We start from the raw sequence: 23,475 nt of genomic DNA, 5'->3' as shown, positions 1-23,475 counted from the left end.
AGCTATCTAGGAAAAAACAGAGTTAAGCAGTACAATATGAAAACGCACTAGACAGGAGAAAGGAAGAACAGGACACACACAGACTGTGAGAGGCAGGAGTCCGCTTCCACCTTCAGCTCTCAATTCTTAATCTTTATATTCATAATGACCATTTACTGAACACTGCCCTTGACACTGGCAGTAACAAAGTGGTGATATATAATAACACTGAATGTGTTATTAACATGCTGTCAGAATTTTGCATATCAGGTGCAGTAGTTCACATTAGGTTTCCTAAAGCAGGCAATCCGGATCCATTTCATCTTGAGCTAATAAAAGCTAACAAACTGTCCTGTGTTTTTTACTGGAACTTTATTGCTTCCAGTTCCTGTTTATATAACAGCTAACTCTACTTTTTCCTCATTGCACTGTTGATTTTTAAAGTTACAAGAAATCCCATTATGTGCTGCAAAGGATTAATCTAGGATCAAAGTGTAATACCATATTTCAGATGTTCAGTGGTTAAGACCTGTCACAGTTAAACATGTCTATAAAGAGTCTGGTGATGTTTCTTTGTATGAATAAGGTGGATTAAGTCTGACATCTGCAAAGACACGAAAGGTTTCCTGTATACAAAAATACAACAAACCTGAAGGCATTAATGTGAAACCTGTAATAAAAAGTAAGCAATTTAATACTAAAACACACATTTTAGCTCCAGTAAATACAAATAAACACAAACAATCAACAAACCAGACCTGGTTGAAAGTGTAACACAAATCCATTCAAATAATCACAAGTTGTATGGGTTAATATAGTCTGCCTTGCACAGTTGACAGTAAGCCAAATCCTTCTAGAAGCGAGTCTTGCCGCCATCGTGGTAACACCGCCGGCCATTTATTTTGAAAATTTATTGTAAACAAGACCTAAAGTAACATTTATTTCAAAAACTGCATGGAAAGAATCGCTAGTCAAATCTCATAAAATTATCTGTTCAAATTTTTTGCAGTTTGTCCCGAAACAGTTTTCCTAAAGCTTTTAATCCCCTGAAAGTTTTTCCTTCTACCGCCGTCTTTGCTGTTGTGAATTTCTCTCATAGATTTTAATTGAGTTTCTCGCCTCTCTCTCTTAAAATGTCTCTGCTGTAAACAATTCTATACAACAGTGCCATATTTGTCGTGATATTAAAGAAAAAAAAAAACACATTACATTTTAACATTCCAAGTTAACAGACAGGGACGGCTAATATAAATGCTGAATAATGTCACAGTGTGATTTGACAGTACATTTTCTTTTACAGCAACATTTTTTTAATCACTGGTTATTTGATCATCCAGCACAATCAAACCAAGTCATATGAATGGTTTCTGACTCTTTCCCAGGTCTGTCTCAAATAAATATGTATATTGTGACAAATCTCACAGTTGCCAGGTTTATACATCCAAGTGTAATTTAATCAAGAATCATTTAGCTTAGTATCTAAATGAGTTCAATTCAATTCAGTTAAGATTACATGTTGATGTGGCAGAAATTCATAATCTTGGAGGATGACCTGGGAACAGCAACAGAACAGCTGGCAACAACAGTAGTGACAACACAACTCATTTACAGCACAGTAGTAATAATAATAATAACTATTAAAATTCAACTCAGCGGATTGATAAAATTTACCCATCACTTTTCAGACAGGCCCACATTCAAAACCAGACCTTGGGCTCCCTCGTTGAGGTCTAGGTACTTGATGAGACATTAAAGGATTCAAAATTACAGAGTAGAGGTTGGTTTGTACAAAAAGCTGCAGTTATAGCTGTCCAAGCCTAGAAAAGATGTCAAAATGCAAACTTCAGAGCACAAATAATAATACTAATTTCACTTTGTTTTGCATGCACTGGAAACTCAGAAGGATCTGTTAATTAATCCAATCATTTAACATTTACTATGTAAAAGTCTGTAAGTTAAAAAGTTCGAGACGTTGTCTCTGACACCAAAACAATTGAACCTGACATGGAGGAAGGGGGTGACAGATGGCAGGAGTTGAAGGTAGCCCTGGTTTCTACACATTGTCCGACACTTTGGGAAAATGGGTCCTCCTTCAAGCCTTCTCTTTCTTACTGTAAACAGAGGGGAAAATGGAAGGTTACAAGAGAAAGGAAGATGAAGGAAACTACATCAAGATCATCATCTTAGGCTGCAGCACAGCAAAGCTAGTCTGATCTTTTTTTCATTGATAGGAAGCAAGATTACTGAAAGAAAATGCTAGCTTTCAAAAAGCAAGGCAAGAAGAACACGGCATTACGAAAAGTGGGTGGCTGCAACGTATAAGAAGAGTTCGTTGTGGACAAATACAAAGAACAGATGTAAGAAACTGAAGACAGCATCCGCTCAAAAGTGGCCACAGGAAATTATCAGTGATTAGTTTGTGGAAATTTATTATACACAACAAAACATGTTCAGAATATATGTTCAGCTCTGAACTAATTCTGTCTCAAGCTCACGTAATAATCCGTGATCAACAACCACAAACTGACTTGCTAAAAAGTGATCACAGACTCACTGAAGGTCCTCTGGGTCTGAGACCTGCTGTGCCCAGACAGAAAATGATCCATGCTTGGGGAATTGAAGAGCAGTGTTTAGAAGGAGGAACCAAATTCCTCCAGAAAATGCTTGGATGGTAAAACCACCAGTTGAAGAGAGCAGAAAGACCAAGGAGCAAACTGTCAAATACAAAAGCCAAAATATAGAAAAATACAACACAGCTGCATATGGCAAACTGATGCAGAACACATCAGGATTCTGCAGCTTTAAACCAAACAAAGGTGGACCAACTAGAACTGAATTTTTTTTTTTCCTGTACAATCATATTTTCAGATAAACGAAGCACAATGGATGCTGAGGTCAGACCTGACACTGTAACCTTGTTCAGTATCAGTTTTTAGAGCTGCTTCTGATGGAAGAAAATAACAGAAGCAGAGTCCTATTTAAGCTTACATTTAATAAGCACATATGTTTTTGTCCTTGCAGTGATATTTCAAAGTCAAGTTTCTAGTAGGGTGCCCTGAGATTTTTTTTTTTTTCCATAGAAGTGGATATTACCCATTTCCAGAGTTTAATAGTTTTTGCACTATTTTGGGAATGCTGTGGGACTGAAGAGCAGTCTCTGAAAGCTAGAGATGGCAAGTAGATTAGAGGAAGACAAGTGATAGTAAGTGCTGTGGAGAAGCAACAGAAACTCTCAGGAGAGTATGACAGGTGGTGGCATTGCTTCTGGTGGTCCAAAAAAGAAGCAGGAGATGCTGGCAGCAGAAAGGCAAGGCTGAGCAGTCGTATGGTGTGTGTGTTTTTCAGCTGCATCTTTTTTTGTTTTTTACTTAGTCTTAGACTTGAACTTTTTGCCGAAGGCCCTCTCCAGCTCAGGGACAGATAGAGTGAGGGTGAAAGAGCCGTCTGACTCGACCTGATGACCCGGGCTTAAAGATGACGGTAGGGAAGAGAAGGCATTACAAATTATGTGAAGTGGTTTTGAACAGCACATACTGACACAATATAACAAGATAATCAGACCATTTTTTTAAAGAAATAAGCTAAATCATATCCACGTATAATTACGTTTGAAGCCACATTCTGTACAAACCTTGCAAATGCTAATGATTCAAACTATTCTCAACTTTAACAAGATCTAGCAGTCGAGTGTTTAAATGTTAGAGAGTCAGAGAGGAGTTGATTCTGCCTCAGATTGTTGTACAAAGTGAAAAATATCAACATTTTGGGAGGGAAAAAAGTTGAAAATGAAGTAATTACACACAATTACCAAAATAATTTGTGCATGTGCATAACAGGAAATATTTCCCTCGCTCACTTCATTATGTTCTCTCTCACGCTCACAGGCTTTTCTTAGTGCTGAGGTCATAACTCAGGAAGGTACTATTATGATTGGCTGAGGCTTTCTGGCAGCACTACTGAGTAACCAACTGATGATATCACTCTCATTCTTCTATTAGCCTCTGATTGAAGTAGAACTCCTGAGATATAGTGATGATAAAGTGGACTGATGCCCACACTAACATCTAACACTGCCAAATGAAACACTACTAATGACTTGCATGACTAATTCAAGAATAATGAGAATTTGTCATTAAATACAATATTTCTTGACATTTTAACAGTTTGAGACGTAATGCTGCATCCATACTACATCATGCAGGTGAGTGAACCCACCCAGGTCATTGTTGTTCATCATGGCATTAGAGCCTCGGAGGCGCGGACCCTGCTGGGTGAAATGATACCCAAAACTTCAGCAATGTTGTGTTTTTTCTCCAGCATGCTGGCTATGTCCATCTCAACTTTGTTGCCTAGGGGCTGGCTCTGGAGTTCAGAGAGAGTACAGAAATGGATGGTGGAAGAGAGAGAAAAAGAGATGATTAAAGGAAAAAAAACAAGGGTATTTGTGGTGGGATTGGAGGTTAAATAAATAGATTTAAATCAATAAATGGACTTAAAAGCCAAGAGAAAAAAAGGTCCAAGAACAAGGAGAGAAATAAAAATGGGAATTAGTGAGTAATGAGCCACAGATGTCCAACTATGGCGTATAACACATTGCAATGCAATCAGCCAGCATTAGACCAAAGTGGCAATGATGGCCTGTGTATACTACATGACACACACACCTTCCAAATGTGTTTAAATCTGCATATACTTGATGGAGTGGGTTGCGTGTGTGTGCGCTGGTACCTGATTGTCTATCTTGAGCTCCAGTAGTGTGGTGTTATTCTGCAGCGACTCTACGAGGGCCAGGATTCCAGTCCCTGTTATGAAGTTGGATTCAACGTTCAGACACTTAAGCGTTGTGTTTGATCTTCAACATCTCTGCCAGGGCCTTAGAAAACACACAGCACACACTGTACATTAACTCAGTCACTGCTTTGGAGCCACTCTGTTCTTCTATTGCATTTGTCATGTTCTGGTCCCTGTTTTGATGTGGTTTTTCTTGTGTTCATGTTGTACTAGTGTCCCCAGTGTTTCCTTGTCTTTCTCTGTTTTGTCTGTATTAGTTCACTTGTATTCCTTGTTTCCATCTCCTGTTTTATTTTGGTAATCACTCTTGTGTGTCATCTGTGCCCTGACTTCCTGTCTTTGTCTTTCCTCTGATTACCTGACTGTTTCCACCTGTGTCATGTCGTCACCTGTCCAAGTTCCCTCCACTGTGTTGTCTACCCCAACCCCACCTTAGTTATTTCCACTTGTGCCTCCTACTAAAATTAGACCACCGTGTATATATAGTCTTGTCTTTTTCCCTTTTCTGATCATGTGTTCCTGTTCTATTCACCTCACATTTCTTTTCTGTACTTTTGGAGAAATTTTCCTTGTTGCCTTCAGTTTGGATATCTCACTATTGTTCTGCAGAGCCTTTGTTCTTTTTGTTTACTCCCTGCTTTTCCATCCTCTTGGTGTCCTGCATTCAGATCTGTTCAGGAACTTTGTCAAACCACAGCATATTTGCTCTACTCTTCCTACTGGCTGTCAAAATAGGACTCATCCCCATAAAAAGTGAAAAGGGGGAAGAGGCAGATGTGCAGCAAGATATGATGATTAAAAAAGCAAAACTGAAACAAAAGCAGAGAGCTGAAAGAAAAAAAAAACTACCTAGGTTAAATCTTGAAAAAGTATTAGACTTACAAAAGCTACAGGGTCGTTGCTCCTTGTTCCCACAATACTGAACCTCTCCACCACTGTGTTCTTCATCAGAGCCTCAGCATATGCCTTCAGAGTTGGGATAGGGATATTCTGGGTAAAGAAAAAATGTGGAAAACAAATCAAAAATGCATCGAAAATTATTCCAAATTTAAATAAATTTTTTATGTCAAATATAGAGTATTAAACTTATACTGTCTCTTTTTTATACTCAGCACAAGCCAGCTTTCTTACCTTGATGTTATTGAGGTTGACTTCTACCAGGTCGGGATCATTCCTCTTTATTTCGCAGCAGAGTTTCCTCTACATCAGTGGAGTTTGGCTCCTCATCAGGGACTGGCTTGTACTGGGTACACTGGATCACACCTGGGATGCAACACAAGTATAATATGTGTACAAAATAAGACTGCTGGGGGATAAATCTGCTCTGCTTAGGGTTTGAGCTGACTAAATCTCACTTCAGGAACAAAGCATTAAAATAAACCTGTTTTTTTCACTACTTCACACATGGCCTGATAAAGAATTTGAGAGCACCGATTTCTAAATCTACTTCACTGAACACTGTAAACAGTATTATCTGGATGTGATTGCTTGTGAGTCTGTTAACACATCTCCCTTTGTGTAAGTTTCTTGCAAAATAAAGCACAGTATTCTGTTTTGTTCATGAAAGTATATTTTTCCCACAGTTAGAGGGCATGTTAAATGTTGCTTTTGGCCGTGGGGTACTCTGCATCTTCAGAAATGCTGTTTCTCTATGCTTGCCCCTTTTTTATGGTAATCCAGGCTAAACATCTGTGTAGCTTCAGATTTATCTTACTGACAGGGGAATGGTATCCATCTCAAGAAAGTGAGTAAGTATAGTTTCCAATTATAGGATTTTTTGCAGAACACAGTACAGACTGAGATTTTGAAAAATCTAAAGTGGAACAGGGTGCTTTTTAAAATCCCTCTGCAGTGGAAGATCTAAATATGCAAAAACAGAATCCTTTTGGCTCACTGTTGCAATGGAAATGTGCTTAATTTAGTACCAGATTGTAAAATCTCTGGGATTCAATTAAGGTCAAAATGAATCAATGCTTTTGCAAAAGGGTTATCACTGTTAGATTTCAAAAGCTCTTTGTACCCTTCTCTGTATAACTGCTCAAAACACAGTGACAACTTCAGCAGGAGACCTTGAGTCTCTTTATAAGGTAGTCATATTTGGAAGTGAGATGCTCAGTCTCTGTCTAGAGCTGGAGTGGTACCTATAGGATGAGCCACCACACAATATAAACAATGGCTCATTAATGTGTTATGGAGAGCTAAAAGGAATTGCAGAATTCAATAGTTTACACAGTGTAGCGTAACACCAAGTGTAAACAGATGAATCAGCGATGGTGTATTCCTGGCAGGGCTAGAGCAAAATGTATGTGTGCCTATATGCTTTTAGCTATCTATCTACTTTGCTTTAACCTGTTTAACTTTATTTGTGCATGTATCAAGTACAAAAAAATAAATAAAAATTGAGGACACCGTTTTTGGTAAAATAAACATTCTGCCCACATGAGATCACATTTTATTCCAACCCTACTCACTTCAGCATTTTTCTTAAATGAGTCAAGTGAGCTGCTTACTTTAGAGCACTTTTATTGGTCCCAGTAAAGGAATTTATCTGTATATACATTTTAGTTCACAAGTGCAAGCGTGTATGTGTTTCACATACTGTTGAGGCCTTGCTTGTTGACTATAGTGCTGCTGGCCAGGGCTTCATAGTACTGCTGGTTACTCATCAGAGTGTGCATGCCCAGGATGGCTGGAAGATAAGAAGGAGACTGAAGAATGAACATCTCTTGAGAAAAAGGGAAAGAGAAAGAGCGAGAGCAGTGCCGACAGTGAGTGGACTTATTGATCGCCTTGCAGCCATACACCAGACCACCATGCAGCAATCATTTTCAGCATCACAATCAAGTCAAGCTGGACCAAAAAAAAAAAAAGCAGGCTCAATACAAATCAAAGTATTGTCCCACAATATAGTTTATTTACTATAAAAGATAATGAAATATAAGCCAGCTCTGGCAGCAGAAAATCTGAAATATGTTTTCAACCAAGCAATTACTCCAAGCACACATTTAGAGAGAATTAGAGAGAATCATTGCCTTGTTTATTTGTCAGAGAGATTGAGAGTATCAGACGGTTTGGTTACTGAATACAGTGAAGTGGGTGTATTGCACAACAAGTCAAGGGGCTTGTTCACCATGAACATTTCTCATTCTAAATTTCTGTCCTCTAGATAGCAGCAGGGTTAGATAATATTTTTGCCATGAAAACAAAGTATGTATGTAATTACTCTGACAGTGGTTAAAGCTAAATGTGTTTGCATGGTGTAACTAAGTATACTTTCCACAAAGTATATCTATTTAATATAATAACCTCAGCACATTAACTACAATAACTTAGGTAGGCTAAAAACAAACAAAACAGGCAGAAAAAAATAAAACAACAACCATGACACATTTTTCAGGCTATATCACCATCACCTAGCACAAAGCATGGAATGATCCATCTTCAGCACTCCTTATACCACAGCAATGCAAATAAAAAAAAAAAATGGGAACAGCAGTTTGCCAAAAGGTAGGATAAGGTCCAATCATCCTCCATGAAGAAAATCTTTTTGTTAAACAAATGCACAGTTTGTACATGCAACAATAAACCGGCAACAGTAGATGCTTTTACTATGCAGAATGCCAAACTGCATGATGCATGAATGGTAAAACGGAGTTGACTTGAATGTCTGCTTAAAAACAAAATGAAAACATGAACATGACAGAGGAGCAGAGCTGTTCCATGCAGTATAGTGTGCAGTCTACAGATACCCTGGATGGTGATGAACTAATGGAGAGACAGATCCAGCAGGGATTGGGGGAAAAAAATGAAGGCAGTGATGATGAAAAGCTGAAGGATAAAAGTGGAATGAAGATGGAAGGCGTGCTAGAGGAAACGGATGAGAGTTAGATAGAAGAAAAGTAGATTAACAAGGACTAGTTCAGCCATGATGGTGTATTTACGCTCTTTAGTGAAAGCATGTCTAAAATATTTAACACTACAAATCAGGACAATGAATATCACACTGTGGCTTATGGATCTACTTGAGCATTTATGGATGTTATAATGAGCATCGTTTAGTTTCTAATATTAAAAAAATAAAAATAAAAAAATCAACAACACTGAAATAGTCTGGAGAAAAGTAACAGTTCAGCTAAGTGTGCAGACATAAAATCAATTTAAACATGAGGACTCATTTTATTTTATTTTTTTATTAAAATGCGCCTGTTGGGATGATAGTGTGTATTACCTGCAATATCACAGAGTTCAGCATCTGTAGCGCTGGCCAGGGCTTCTTCTAACTCCGGCTCAAGAGTCACACTCTCTATGATTGGGTCCACCCTCTTTTTAGGGACCCAGGCTTTCCCTGTAATAAGAGGGGATAGATTTTATACAAAGTAACTGCAAGCACCACTATTATAATGGTCAGTAACTTAATTTAGCTTTAATTTTTTGAAAGTTACATTTGTCAGACTGCAGTTTTTCCCCTGTATTTTTGTCAATATAGGGTTGTCTCTATGGCTACAATTTTTTTGTTTCTTAAGTAGCATATTTTGTACCAGAGCAACGATTAGGCTGCAGCCCATCCACAATCCTGAACTGGATAAGCAGTTAAGAAATGGGATGGATTTTTTTCAAGGAGCTAAAAGGTTCTTTAAGTTGTTTGGTTGTCTGCATTTCCACCTCAGTTGAAAAACCCACAAAGATTAGGCAAATTGGCCTGCTGATTTTATATATATATATATATATATATATATATATATATATATATATATATATATATATATATATATATATATATATATATATAAGCTGCTTTAACACATCACTTTTTATGCACAACAAGCTGCTTGGCTTTGGCTAATTAGGTGGGGCAATGCATGCAACTAGTCAGCAAATCAGAAAGCGAAGCACTTCAAGTTCCATAATCAAAGATCTCATGCTTTTAAAAAGTGTGGCCTGTGAGCAGGAACTTTTTGGGAGTATAATAAATCTTGAGATTAAAATTTAAATCCTGCACTGGAAAATAAATTGCTAACTCCAAAAGTTGCCTGTAGGGAAAAGATCCCACTGTGGAAATGCAGCTTTATACTATACATACTGAACTTTGGGTTGAACTTGTTGAACCACTGTTAACTACTCTGATCCAAGAGGTGTGGAAAATGTTAATCAGCCTTTCCAGTTTGGAGGATTTTTAATTAGACAGTTGTTTGGATGGTGTGTATTATTTTTATTTATTAAAATAATTGCATAAAAACAATTTTATTCTGAAGTTTGTGAGATATTTAGGGTGTGATAGATTATGATTATTTGATAATTTGAGTACATTCTTCTGCAAATGTTTTTATGTTACAATATTTTTTATGTTACAACGACACCACGGTCAATGTCCACTCACAGAAAGAAGGCCCTGGGTTCAAATCCACCAGCCAGCTGGGGCCTTTCTGTGTGGAGTTTACTTGTTCTCCCGTGTGCCTGTCTGGGGTCTCTTTGGATGCTCCGGCTTCCTCCCACGTTCCTCTCATATTACATTAATTAGTAATTCTAAATTGCCTGTAGGTGTGCATGTGAGCGTGAACGGTTGTTTTTCCCCTGTGTTCTCCCTCAATCACACTGATGGATGGATGAATGGGTGGATGGATGGAAGACAGCACATCTTCCAAGCTGATTTTTTTCACAGCAGGCATTTTCATTGCTACTAATATTAACAAGGCCTCCCTCTTTTGCCCTAGAAAGTCATGCCATATGAGCCAGTGTGCACAATATAGACAGAACAAAAGTTAACCAAGAGTGAAATGAAGACGAATAACTTGTTAAAAAAAACTATAACTCCCACTGCATACACTACATAGTATTAGTAGTATGAAATTCAAATGTAAATGTCAGTCTAAGGTGAGGACACGTGAGACAAGGTCAGTCCAGTTGCCCAAATCAGTTCTGTTACATAAGCTGTCTGAAGAGAGTATCCTTTCATGTCCCACCTGACCACCGGCTGTCACTGACTGTAAAAGTCCAGAGATCTATGTCTTTACCAACAGGTTTGCTATGTCTGTAATTGTGTGGTCTGCTCCTCAAGTTTCAGCCAGACATATTCTGACGCTCATATGAACACATGGCTCTTGGAGAGGAGTTTGAAAGCAGCTTTTGGGAAGTCATGCGTGGCTTCTCTTGGTTGAATGCTGCTGAGGGCAAAGCAAAAGCTGTGACAAGTGGAGTGAGTGCCAAAGTAACAACACCAGCACTTCAGAAAGGCAGGAGGAAACTTGAAGAGTTTCACATACGTAGCAATGTCTGATGTCTTTCTCCATCAATCATTTACCTCTGTGTCCACACTAGATGAGTGCTGACTAGCTGACAGGTTTCTGTGGACTTGGAGAGTCGCTGACTCAGGGAGACACATTTCTATAGATTCCCCATAAACCGAGTTTTAGGGTTAACACCTGAGCTATAGGCTGACTGTTTCACCTTTTACAGACTTTGTCCCAATACAGCTCCAAAATTGGATATTCTTTTTAATTTTCAGTGTAAGTACCTGGATAACTGTGGCATTTGTAACATTTAAAGAGACAGAACAGTGCACAAATCTAGTGCTAGAAACTGGTGCCCACAACCTGAGAAAGAAAACTTTGTTTTATCCATCTACTAACATTTTAATTTAATTTCACCCAATCTTATGTTTTTAATGTAGTAAAACAACTTATTAATGAGTGTTAGAATTTTTCAGACCAATCTGCCATTTATAAATCTGTTGTTTTGTCTAAGCACTGATCCAAAGATATTTGTTTAATTGTCATGTTTGACAGAAATGCCATTAATCAATCTGTCATATCTGCGGTAGCTTTAAACACTTGTTTTTGCATATGAACAACTAGCTGAGTAGCTCTAGTTTATTAATAATGTCAACAGTATTATAACAATATAATTATAACAATATTATTTTATTATTAATCTCAGTAATAATAATAAAATAATCTATGCACAATTAACTTGATTTAAAAAACCATCATAATAAAACACAAGTTTCTACCTCTCTTCTCCCCAGTGTAGGGAACGAGATCTTCCTTGTCAGGATGCTCTTTGGCCTGTTTCTCCAGATGGGCCAGAAGGTTGTCTCTCTGAAACGTTCCTGTTGGTGCTTTCTTTGTCTGGTCCTTCTGCCGCATCCCAGCAGGCAACAATGCATTCTAGACAAGGATGTTCATTTACATGTGTTAAAAAAAATTGGCATTGCATGTTGGAAAAATAACCCATAGTCTTGCAACTTTGGCCAGTCCATGCTGTACAATGTTGTCATAGGAACTGTGTCAAGAAATTTTTTAGCCAGCCTTGCTCCCTGCTTGACCATTTTGATCCAAGCTGATATAACTCAACATTTATTCCCCAGAGAATCTTTGAGTTCCCCAAGTGCCTCTGTAGTGACCCTATGACTTAAGTTGTTTTGCTGCCAGATACTAGTTGCCAGATGTGCTCACCTGCCATAGACCCATTCAACTGCTCATTAATGTAAATATCTAATAAACCAATCACATGGTAGAAATTCAATACATCCAGGAACTTATGCATGGTCACTAAGATGTGCTAAAGTCCAAACTGAGCAGCAGAATTGGGAAGAAAGGTAACTTTAAATGCCACATTTCTGAAAGTGCTGATCTACTGTGATTTTCCAACACAACCATCTCAATGGTTTACAGAGCTTGGTCTGAAAAAAAAGAGAAAATATCCAATGAGGGACAGTTCTCTGGGCAAAAATGGTTTGTTGATGCCAGAGGTCAGAGGAGAATAGCCAGATTGCTTCTAGCCAACAGGAAAGCAACAATAACTAAAATAGACACTTGTTACAAGGAATCCAGAAGAGCATCTCTCTCTGAACTAACAACACATCTAACCTTGAAGCGGATGAGCAACAGCAGCAGGCTGTGCAATTAATCGAAATTTGATTTCAATTTCAATTTTGGCTCCAAACGATCACAAAAAAAGTGTAATTGACAAAAACCGATTATTAAAATGATTTTGTCACATTATGCTCTATATACTTTTAACCCTGATTTATGCTGCAGCCTTGAGTCATTGCGGGCCCTACAGCATAACCTACGTGAGTGGCCAGCGACGTTGCCGGTATTTAGGCTTGTGCAGGTGCTTTATGTGTTAATAATTGTTAATTATCGAGCGGGAAATCTAAGCCATAACGTGACTTGCACCTCCAGAGAATAACGTCCATTATGTCTCTACCAATCACGGGGTATGATTAGCAAGGGATGGCAGGGAGCTGTCCCTGCCAATATTCGCTCGGCGGGTGTAATTAATACCAAAACTTTTGAATACATGTACAGGACCTGTCCGTATGTTGTGGAAATTATTGGGTCCAAATAACTTGGTCCAATTTCTTTATAGTATTATTAGTCAATAACTGGCACTACCTTTCTATTTATTTATTATTTGCTTTATTTATAATGTATTTATTTTTATATTTTATTTATATATTCTGTATTTTATTTTAATTTTATTATTCATTTTCAAGAGATTGTAGAAATGCACAAAATTTCAAAGTTTTCACTGTTCTTTAAGTACAATAAATGGAGTGTTTACAAGGTTAATGAGTAATTGTGTCAAATAATCGTGATTTCAATACTGATCAAAAATAATCGTGATTATGATTTTTTTTCCATAATCGTGCAGCCCTAACTGGTGTCACTCCTGTCAGCTAAGAACAACATACTGAGGCTACAAGGCACACAGGCTCAGCAAAATTGGACAAAAGAAGACATTTAGATGGCAGAATTTAGTGTAAACCACATGAAAGCCTGAATCCATCCATAGATATTTACTGCACTTCTGATGGCTGCTTTCAGCAGGATAAAGCACCATGTCACAAAGCTCAAATCATCTCAAACTGGTTTCTTGAGTATGGCAGTGAGTTCACTGTATCCAGATGGCATCCAAAGTTACAAAATCTCAATAGAGCATCTTTGGGATGTGGTGAAATGAGAGAGTTACATCATGGATTTGCAGCCAACAAATCTACAGTAACTGCGTGATGCTATCATGTTAATATGCATGAAAGGTATGTTTCCACCACCTTCTTGACTCTATGCCACAAGGAATTAAGGCAGATCTGCAGGCAAAAAGGAATCCAACCCAGTACCAGCAAGGCGCACCTAGTAAAGTGTCTGGTGAGTGCATATAAGATGTATGTAGCTTCTAAAAACTGAAGCCACTGTGGAAGTGCCTTACATCTGCATTTTTTTTTAATGGCCAACAGAGGGCAGCTTCTCTGGCTGCAAAAACGGGTCAGTGCAAAGTCTCTGATAAAATTACACTACTCACACTTTTCAAAAAGCAGCCTTTTCACAAAGCAGTCACACTCTAAGGAAGGTGGGCAAACTACGGCCCGTGGGCCACACCCGGTCCATTGGTCTTTTTAATCCGGCCCGCTGAAGATTGGTACAGAATTGTCCAAATCAAATCATATCATAATTATGACTGATGTAAAGGATTCTGAGAATTGCTACAACAAAACTAACACCAGGCTTGACCAGATGCACTGGCAAAAACAACACTATTCCCACTAAAAGTAAATGTAAGTATTAACACTTTAATGCCTTTTTTATGTTTATGTTTGATATGTTTGCATCTGGTGCTGGCACGGCCCATCTGTCCAGTTTCAAAAAGTCAATGTTGCCCCAGATCCAAAAAGTTTGCCCACTCCTGCTCTAAAGCATATCTACTGTATCATTTGATTTACTCTATATAGCACCATAATTTTCTAAATAAACATCAAGGTGCATTAAGTAAGACTTCAAACTAGAATGAAACCATAAAATCTTTAGGAAAATGTTTTGTGAGGTCTTAAATAAAGTGAAATTAATTAAAAATAAATAAAAGACAAGTGTAATTTTATTGAAATAGACAAAGAATTAAAGTTAGCAAGATCACTGGAACTGGATCACTTTGTTTATGTCACCCTGTGTCTCTGTCTATGAGTCTGCATGTTAGCATTTATATCTCAGGCTAAAGAGGCTTTGGAGAGGTGCTTGCATGGCTATACATTCTTTGTCTTGTTCCAATTTCTCTTTTAGTCAATTCTTGTAATATTTTGCAGCAAAAAAACAAACTTAAGAACAAATTACTCTTCTGTAACAAGCTTTATGAGCTGCAGAGTGAAGAGTATGATGTCAGGCCTGGACTATGATACTCAGCATGACAGATTAGAGCTTAGATTTCTCCTCTTACAAATGTCATCCAAAGTTAAACTGGAATATGCCCAGCAATTGTACATTTTTGTAGAAATGCAATAACGTTATTAGCACTGTATTAAAGAACAGTGAGGTATCTATGAAGATGGAGGGTTAGGGTTATCTTTGCTCTGCTTAATGTAATTCCCACATTAGTCCCTCTCTCTTCTCTAGCTCAACACAGGACCAAGAAATTTCCCAGATCATTACTGCACACCGAGTTATTTTCAACCTAAAGCAACATTCAAAACCGTGCTCTTAGAAGTGCTACTTATAGCTTCATATCTTATCTGCTTCTCAGCACTCAGAGGCCCCCTTTCTTAATAAATCTGTTTCTCTTTTAGCCTCTCACTGCTCTTCATCTTCCTTCAATCTCTCTCCTTAAATTAGGAGCTTCCAAAGAATAATTTGGCAGTGCAGCAAATTATTTTTTTTCAAAAAAACATGCCCGATACTTTGCACAGTTAGTGCACTCTAACATAAAACCATGGCCAGTGGTGGATCACACCAGCAGCTGTATATCAGCTGTAGATTACAGGGCTCAGCCCCAGTATTTTATTTTTAACAGCATGAGAGTCTGCTTCTATTTCTCTCAGTACATTAACCTCTCTCTATGAGTGCGAGGCTGAGAGGATCTCATTTTCAAGATATATGACAAAACAACATATTTATTTCAGCTACCAGAATATTTATAAGGCAAATAAAAAGAAGTACCCACAAGGAAACATCAGCACAAATTTGAACTTTCTCGCACTCTATATCCAGTAATACCTGCCTTTTCCTTTTAGCTTTGGTTTTTGGTCTCCACCACCTGCTCCTGAAACTACTGGTCTCCTCTGTAGATATATTCTTGCTTTGCTGACCAAGCCATGATGCTGGGTAAGTAGTGTTGTGTGGGTTTATCAGATTTGTACAACTTTTTTTGTAATTGAGATGTTACAGTCTGACAGGCATTTCAATGGTTTGATATATGATATATTTTTCACTTTAATGGTATCTTTCTGTACTTGTGTTAACCTACAGAATCAAACAATTGTAGATTTTTGGTCCTTAATCCAAAAAATTGAACCCACAGTGTTTCAGATGAAGTAAACCATATGAGGCAAGATAAGCTCTGTATAATTGTGTGGCAGCACTGTACGTCCTAAAGGACAAAATGTTCTTGTGATTATTGTTGCTAAATCAATAATGGCAGACATGTTTTCTTTCTTTCTTTGTCACACATGGTGAGAAGTTTCAGTCTGTTTACTGGAACTGATGTGGGAAGCCTTGCTGGGAATGAACAGTCAGGTTCAGAGCAAATGGGCACTTTACTGTTGTGCAATAAGTGACCCTCATAAATGGGCACAAACAAGGTAAGGACGCACGCACTGCCTCTCACTGTTTCTTTTGTTTACGTCAGCAAGTCCCTGCAGTCACTCACTGCTGGCATGAGCCTTGCTAACACACACACACACACACACACACACACACACACACACACACACACACACACACACACACACACACACACACACACACACACCACATTAAACCCTTCGAGTCATCCCCTTGGCACTGAGGGGGACTCCAGTCTCTTTATGAGGAGTTAGACATTCATCTGGAAGCTATTGCTGCAGTTGTCAACACCTTGACCCCTGATTTATTACTGAGTGCTCTGTCAGTGGATGAGAATCAAATGCAAAAATAAACATATCATAAAAAAGCAGCAGAGAATAAACACAAGTACTGATGCATTATTATAAGTGCTGTGGCTGTACTCAACACAAAAAAAGGAATACTGTGAAAAACGGGGAAGATTAAACAGTAGCAAAGGATTAAAGGTTAGAAGAGTATTTTACCTTTTTGCACTTTCACTCTTCTACATTTTCCTATTATTTCACCATTTTTAAATGTATTATTTAAATATAACACATACAGTCTAAATCAAACACTGCCATAGACACAAAAGACCTTCATGTTCAGTTGTAATACTCACACACAGAGAATCTAATCTCTACCCAACAACCTCTAACACAGCTGTGGTCAGAGGTTTACATACACTCACCATGGGCATTAATGTCATGCTAATTTTTGGGCTTTTATTTGGCCAAAAGTATACATACAGGCTCAATTGTATACATACACCCTCACTAATATTTGGTTAAATGTCCCCTAGCAAGTTGAACCTCGCCCAGGTGTTAACCAAATTTGAGCACTCTTCTTTGTAGAGTTCATATAAATTGGTTGGATTCCGAGCACAGACCCAACATTTAAGCGTAGTCCACAAATTTCCAGTAGCGTTGAGATCGGGGTTTGGGAAGGCCATTCCAGAAGCTTAATGTTAGCCTGCTTTATCCATTCCAAAAGTAGTTTATTAGAAAACTAAGTTTGTCCAAGTTTCATCCATCTAGCTGTTGATTTGAGGTGAAGTTGAAGAATCTGGAGTTGGTCCTTCTTCATTATTTCATCCACTTTATGACATACCAGTATGACTGGCAGCAAAGCTGACAGCTGGTACGGTGTTCTTAGGTTTGAAAGCCTCACTTTTACTCCTCCAAATGCCTGTTATTGTGGCTCAATAGCTCAATTTTTATTTCATCTGACCATAAAACTTTTCTCCAGAAAGCATTTCGCTTGTTCATGTGGGCAGCTGCAAAATTCAGTTGAGCTTGAAGGTGTCAATTTTGGATCAGGGGCTTCTTTCTTGGTCGGCACCCTCTCAGTCCATGGTGTTGTAAAACTCACTTCACTGTGGACAGTGAACACTGTGGTGTTCCAGCAGTTTCTAGTTCATGGTAAGCTTGAGCCTTGGTGATTCCTGGGTTGTTCCTGAACGTCCTAATCAATTTCCTCTCATCTGACGATGACAGTTTGGGTCTTCTTTCAGACCTTGGCAAAGTGATGCTATATCTGAATAACTTGTACTTACGTGCAATTGTTTGAACTGATGATCTTGAAATCTTCAGTTGTTTAGAAATAGCTCCAAGAGACCTTCCCAACTTCTGTAAATCTGCAATTTGCCCCTCTTAGAGCTTCACTGAGTCCCTTGGACTTTCCCATTGCTCTCAGTATTGGTCAGTCTGAGTGCTGTCAAGCAAATCATTTTTATGGTGGACCCCGTGTGGATTAGAGAAAATCTGTGCACACAATTCTTGTTTTTTAAAGTCATTAAAGATGTATGCTGTACAATCACTACTGTTATTTTATCATCAAAAGCCCCAAATTACCATGACATTCATGCCCATGATGATGTAAACTTCTGAGCACAAACGTTATGGCTTGGTTTTGGCTGCTTTCACACAAACATATTTAAAGCACAGTATAAAAACTGCTACTGTACTAACACTAGAAACCCACCAGTTATTATATATCCATTTAGTCGTGAAAACATTCAGTAGCATTAAAATATTTTACACTAAGCACAGTTTACCGTCTAAAAACAGACATTACCAGCTAACAGCAACTCAAACAAAAGCACACTGTAGCTGCAGTGATTTACAATGTGATACATTATGTCAGCAGGTCTGTTAAGTGTGCATGCCCCCATAAATCCCCAGAGAAACCAACATACTGACAACAGCATCTCCATATGGACTTAAATATTATAAACTTACATCAGGATCCAGCTCCTCTAATTCATCCTCTAACCGCTGCAACTCTTCTTCTGAGAGTTTCTTCAGCAGCTCGTCCTCGTCTATGTCCCTGTACTTCTCCATCTCCTTCCTTAAAAGTGACATTGTGGACAGCACACCTGGGATAAAATAAAAAAATATTAAAACATATTATAATAGATCAATTATAGACAACAACCACAATTGATTTTACAGTTACATTTCCTGAGGTCATATACTTAACAATTAAGCAAAACATTATTTATTGTTATCTTGTATTCTCTTTGCAGTTATTTAGATGTGTTCAAGATGTGAGACTCGGAGAGATATTCAAACCGTTCTCTCACCTCAGCAGCTCCTCCAAATGAGAAAGACAAACTGCAGGAGATCAGGAGCCTAGATTATATCTATGGATGGAAACAACCAAGAAAGTAGTAATTAAAATGAATGTTGAAATAACATGGGTTTGAAGGATCAGAGAAAATCAAAGCAACGCTTTAACAGTGGGATTGAAAAAAATAAACAGACGGACCTCAATGACCCCCACCTCGGGTAAAATAACAGCAAAGGCAGCCAAGTGGCCGTAGACCTCTTGGGGAAACGATTACACCTGAAAGAGGCAAAAGCACAGTTTGGAGAGAGATTAATAGCTCCCAGAATTAGAAAACAATACTATGTCACATATGGGGAAAGAAGTGAAACATCATATTTCTCTGCTTGTGTTCCCTTCTCTACAACTACAAATCTTTGGAAAGCAACTGACTGGAAATACAGAAGGCTGGGAAACACGATAGAATTTAAAGTCTTATATGAAAAGGCTTTTGCAGCTTTAAGAAAGCTCCTCGCTGACATGAAATGTGCAAGAATGTTTGATTAATTGCTCTATATAATCACATAGTTTTTGAAATCTTTTGGAGCTGGTGCTCCCAGCCAAGGCAAGTCCAGTATATAACTGTGTTTTTATGTTTTTATAAAGGATTTTGAATGACTTTATAGAACAAAATATGAATCAGTTTACAAGTGCAGACAGGGGGACATGTTTATTATTATCTTTCTTTAAGTCCTGTCAATCAAGTAAATGAGCAAAACTCTCAAAATTACAAACTGCACCTTTAATTCTTCTGACGATATAACAGTTTGAGGTGTGCCTACGTGGTTTCATTTATGCAAACATCTGACATGATCAGCATCTGCAAGAACTGTATCCATGTCGGTATTTAAATTGAATTAGACAATGGACAGTTCCCTGAGTGAATGGGATTTGCTTACAAGTTCTTACCTATTTGCTTGACATTTGTCAGTGCTTTACTTCCTTCGTAACTTGTTTCTGACTTTCTGTTATAAAGTAGCTTAAAAAAGCATCCTCGCTTGTCTTCTCCAAATGTTCTGCTGAAAAGTTTGCGAATCCTAAATAAGTCAAATATGCTGTCTGTAAATGTGTTCTTCTCTTGTTTCTTTCTCAGATGGCTATGAAGACTAACTGAAAGTCTATTTTCAACTTCTCTCAAGCTCTGTCTTGGCTGTGGGACCAGATGACTGATGATGTATGAGCTGCAGTGGAACATTTGTGGACCACAACACCAAACACTTAGCATGCGCATGGTCTCTAAGCCCCGGTTCCTTAAAGCTCTGAGAAGTGTTGAGCTGCTGCTGATGGATGTCCACATGATAACATTAACTATAACTTGACTGAGCTTGCATCAGCGGATGGGAATGATCTAAATTAGGCAGAAAATGCTGAGCTCAAGCTCAAAGTGCAGAAAATTATGCATTCAAGGGGCACAAATGTGAGTGAAAACTTTTCTTTTTGATCTTAAGGATGTCACCAAGTGTGTTTTGGCTATAATCCTAAAAAGTGGGGTCAAGCGTGCTGTTCTTTTGTTCTGCTTTCTCTTTTCGCTCCATGACAAGACAAGTTTCCAAAACCAGACATGAAGAACTGGGCTGCTCTCCAAATAACACTGCAGGTCTACTGGAAGACTGCAACCTGTTCTGATGATGTCAAACAGACTCTTGACTGTATTTATAACATTTCTATAAGCCTCTGCTTCAATAGAGGACATTCACTGGGCAGAAAGAGCAAAACAACTAGAAATGACCTGAACCAGAATGTACTCTGTAAAGTTATAAACATCTAACTATCCCCTTGCCCTTGAAAGCAGGCCTGCCCAATCCTTAAGCCTCTAAGAATAGCAACACTGATGCAGGCTAATTAATCAAGTGAGATATGTGTAAAACCTTGGTAGGGCAACTGGACTTGCATCAGCACAGCCTTTCACATATTAGGAATAAAAGTTAAAAAAAAAAAAAAAAAAAAAGGTTTCAGAACTAAAATACTTCACTTCAATGCTTCAAATACTTCATACGCCATTTTAACAGAAGTATCTTTTGTAAATTTCTTTCTGTTATATTCACACATGCTCTCAGAGCAAACAGAACCTAATAAATCACCACAAAAATAATACAATGCAGCAATATTAATGTTTCTGTTGGTAGCTTCTTGAAATTTAAAGCTACAAGCTGCTGAGATGACCTCCACACCATCTTTGCGCAAAACTACTTCATAGATTCAGATTCAAATAAAAACATACCTCTAGATATCTCCAGGTTAAAAATGAATGTGATTTTAATTGACAGATTTACCTCTAAAATATCTGAGATGTCCTGTTGCAGTACCCCTGAGAATTCTTAACTGATGGAAACTATGATTTTGACATTGAAATAATAGGCCAATTAAATATATATATATATATATATATATATATATATATATATATATATATATATATATATATATATATATATATATATATATATCACCATTATAATCACACTTAATTCTGTTAATTTTTGTGGCAGTTGAAGAATTAAAGGCTTGTTTTGTGCAACACAATGCAAATGAAAGAAAGCAGTTGTCAGAATTGCACAGGTCTCTGAAATGTCCCAGCAGAGAACAGCTGAGAGACAACTGTTCTGCTTTTCTCAGCCACATGTCAAAATGCATGTGTCAGAAAATGAGCTCTGGGGTAAGGATTGCGTGTTTAATGTGGTGACTCCAAAGAAAATGTCCATTTAGTTGGTAGATTTAGGTTTCACATTGAAATGGTAAGCCATTAAACACCACACATTAAACAATCCTTCATTTTGCTGAGGACATTGCACCCATCTCTGGTTACTCTGTTACTTTGGGGGCCAGCACAGAGTCATATATCATGATCTGTATATGAGACCAAGCAGCTCACTTGCTGCCTTGGACCTGAGGTCAGGCCATTTGTTCATTCTGCAGAGGTCAAAATGTCACAATTTTTTTGTCAAGTATAATTTCACTAATGAGTGTTGCTATAAGCCAGCTGATAATATGATACATGGCTAAACCAAGAGGTGAACAGCAGACTTTTAACGCTTCTACATGTTTTGTTTTAATGATGAAGCATCAGTAAGAGCTGCGCTAATCAAATAAAATAGTAAATAAAAGTGAATACAAGTTCCAAAGCTCAGTTATTTCTAGACTGACGTACTGTATGTAACTGTATGTAAGAAAACCGGCAACATCTGTCTCCCTCTAACAGCCGAGATCTTGTTTTTGCAAGATTGTTTAGACTGAAATTGAACAATTCAATTATGACTGGTACAAATTTAGTCACAACAGAAACTTTCACGAAGCGCTATTACCTTCATCTCTGCAGGACTTTGGTGTGAGGAGTTAAGTGTTGGATTTTATATTAAATCTGCAACAACCAACACAAATTATGAAAAACAGAAACGTTTTTTTATGTAAGTTTTCCCAGAGAAGCGCTTCTTTTTATGGGTTGATGAAATTTTAAGTACATTTTAAACTGTAATGCGGTTCACGGTTTTAACTTAGATAAGTGAACTTAACGCATTTGACTGCTTTAATGCACGCAGTATAACATATGCATTAATTTCCCTACCTCCTCCAGCGCTATTTATAGCCGGCTGGTCCCGCTGGGTGACAGCAACGAATACTTTGACCAGATATGGTTTCCTTCACAGCCGCCTGGAGTCGCAGCAGTGCGAAGTACGGTCCGCTGCAAGCGCGCAACTCCGAGAATCCGCCAAATTTCCCCTAGAAAAAATCGCTCATGACCGGCAGTTAATCTTGAATCCAGCAGATTTCAGCGCTCACAAAGTTTCCTCCCCCGTCCCTGGTCGGTTCTCTGTGGAGGTTGTGGGACTGACTCTCATCTCCAGCAAAGGGCAAACTAAACTTATGGGGAGAGAGCCTCCTCCTCCTCCTCGCTCACGGCTGCTGTGTCACTCCAGTGATGTCACGAAGATGCGCTGCCTCCATTATCGGACAGTGGCTCCCTGTTTAATGTAATATACGATAACGATTGTGCGCTACATTTGATCTGCTGAAGTTTGCTTGTGATAGAGGTTAGTTTGGTGACTGTTAAAGGGTTAAGTGCAGCACTTTGGCGCCTTATTTACTATGCAGTTACTATTTACTGGTAAAAATGATTGCATTCTTACAAGTATAGTGTGCAAAATACACTGAGCAAGTCAGTTCGTATTGGCTCTGAAGCAAGCACTGGCCCACTACTAATTTAAATTTAGGGTGTCTACACCGCAGGCAGACGACACAGGATCTCTATAAAATAGTTACATTAACACTGTAGACATTCAGTCTACAGTAGATGTTTCTGCAGAGATGTTACAGTTGAATTTTCTTAACTTGAAAAACTAAAGTTCACTCAAATCCATTATAATGGTGACATGTCTAAGCCACTGCTCACTATCTACAAATGTAATTTTTTTTAATGTAATTTTAATTTGGATTAAACTATATTTCAAAAATAATTTGAAGAAAACAAGTTTACCTCTTTAAAATCCTTAAAGACAATAACCAACCCAATTGCAAAGAACTACAGTGTCCAAAC

At 38.1% G+C, this 23,475-nt stretch overlaps 1 protein-coding gene across 1 annotated transcript; it reads right to left on the bottom strand.

Moving 5' to 3' along the window:
- Window positions 1-3: 3 nt before the first annotated feature.
- On the bottom strand, window positions 4-22,785 carry tmod1 (tropomodulin 1). The gene is given in 16 exon segments (XM_030729078.1): window positions 4-2,090; window positions 3,348-3,446; window positions 4,195-4,267; window positions 4,270-4,341; window positions 4,708-4,833; window positions 4,835-4,852; window positions 5,653-5,760; window positions 5,902-5,952; window positions 5,954-6,033; window positions 7,370-7,459; window positions 8,999-9,115; window positions 11,777-11,933; window positions 18,578-18,714; window positions 18,922-18,981; window positions 19,107-19,184; window positions 22,507-22,785. Coding segments are annotated over 13 exon segments (1,299 nt in total). The 5' UTR covers window positions 18,701-18,714; window positions 18,922-18,981; window positions 19,107-19,184; window positions 22,507-22,785; the 3' UTR covers window positions 4-1,905.
- Window positions 22,786-23,475: the final 690 nt, after the last annotated feature.

This window comes from Archocentrus centrarchus, chromosome 1 (assembly GCF_007364275.1).
Source record: "Archocentrus centrarchus isolate MPI-CPG fArcCen1 chromosome 1, fArcCen1, whole genome shotgun sequence".
In the NCBI taxonomy this organism is placed as follows: domain Eukaryota; kingdom Metazoa; phylum Chordata; class Actinopteri; order Cichliformes; family Cichlidae; genus Archocentrus; species Archocentrus centrarchus.
Note: the sequence above shows the minus strand (reverse complement) of the source record. Positions and strands in the feature narration are given on the sequence as shown.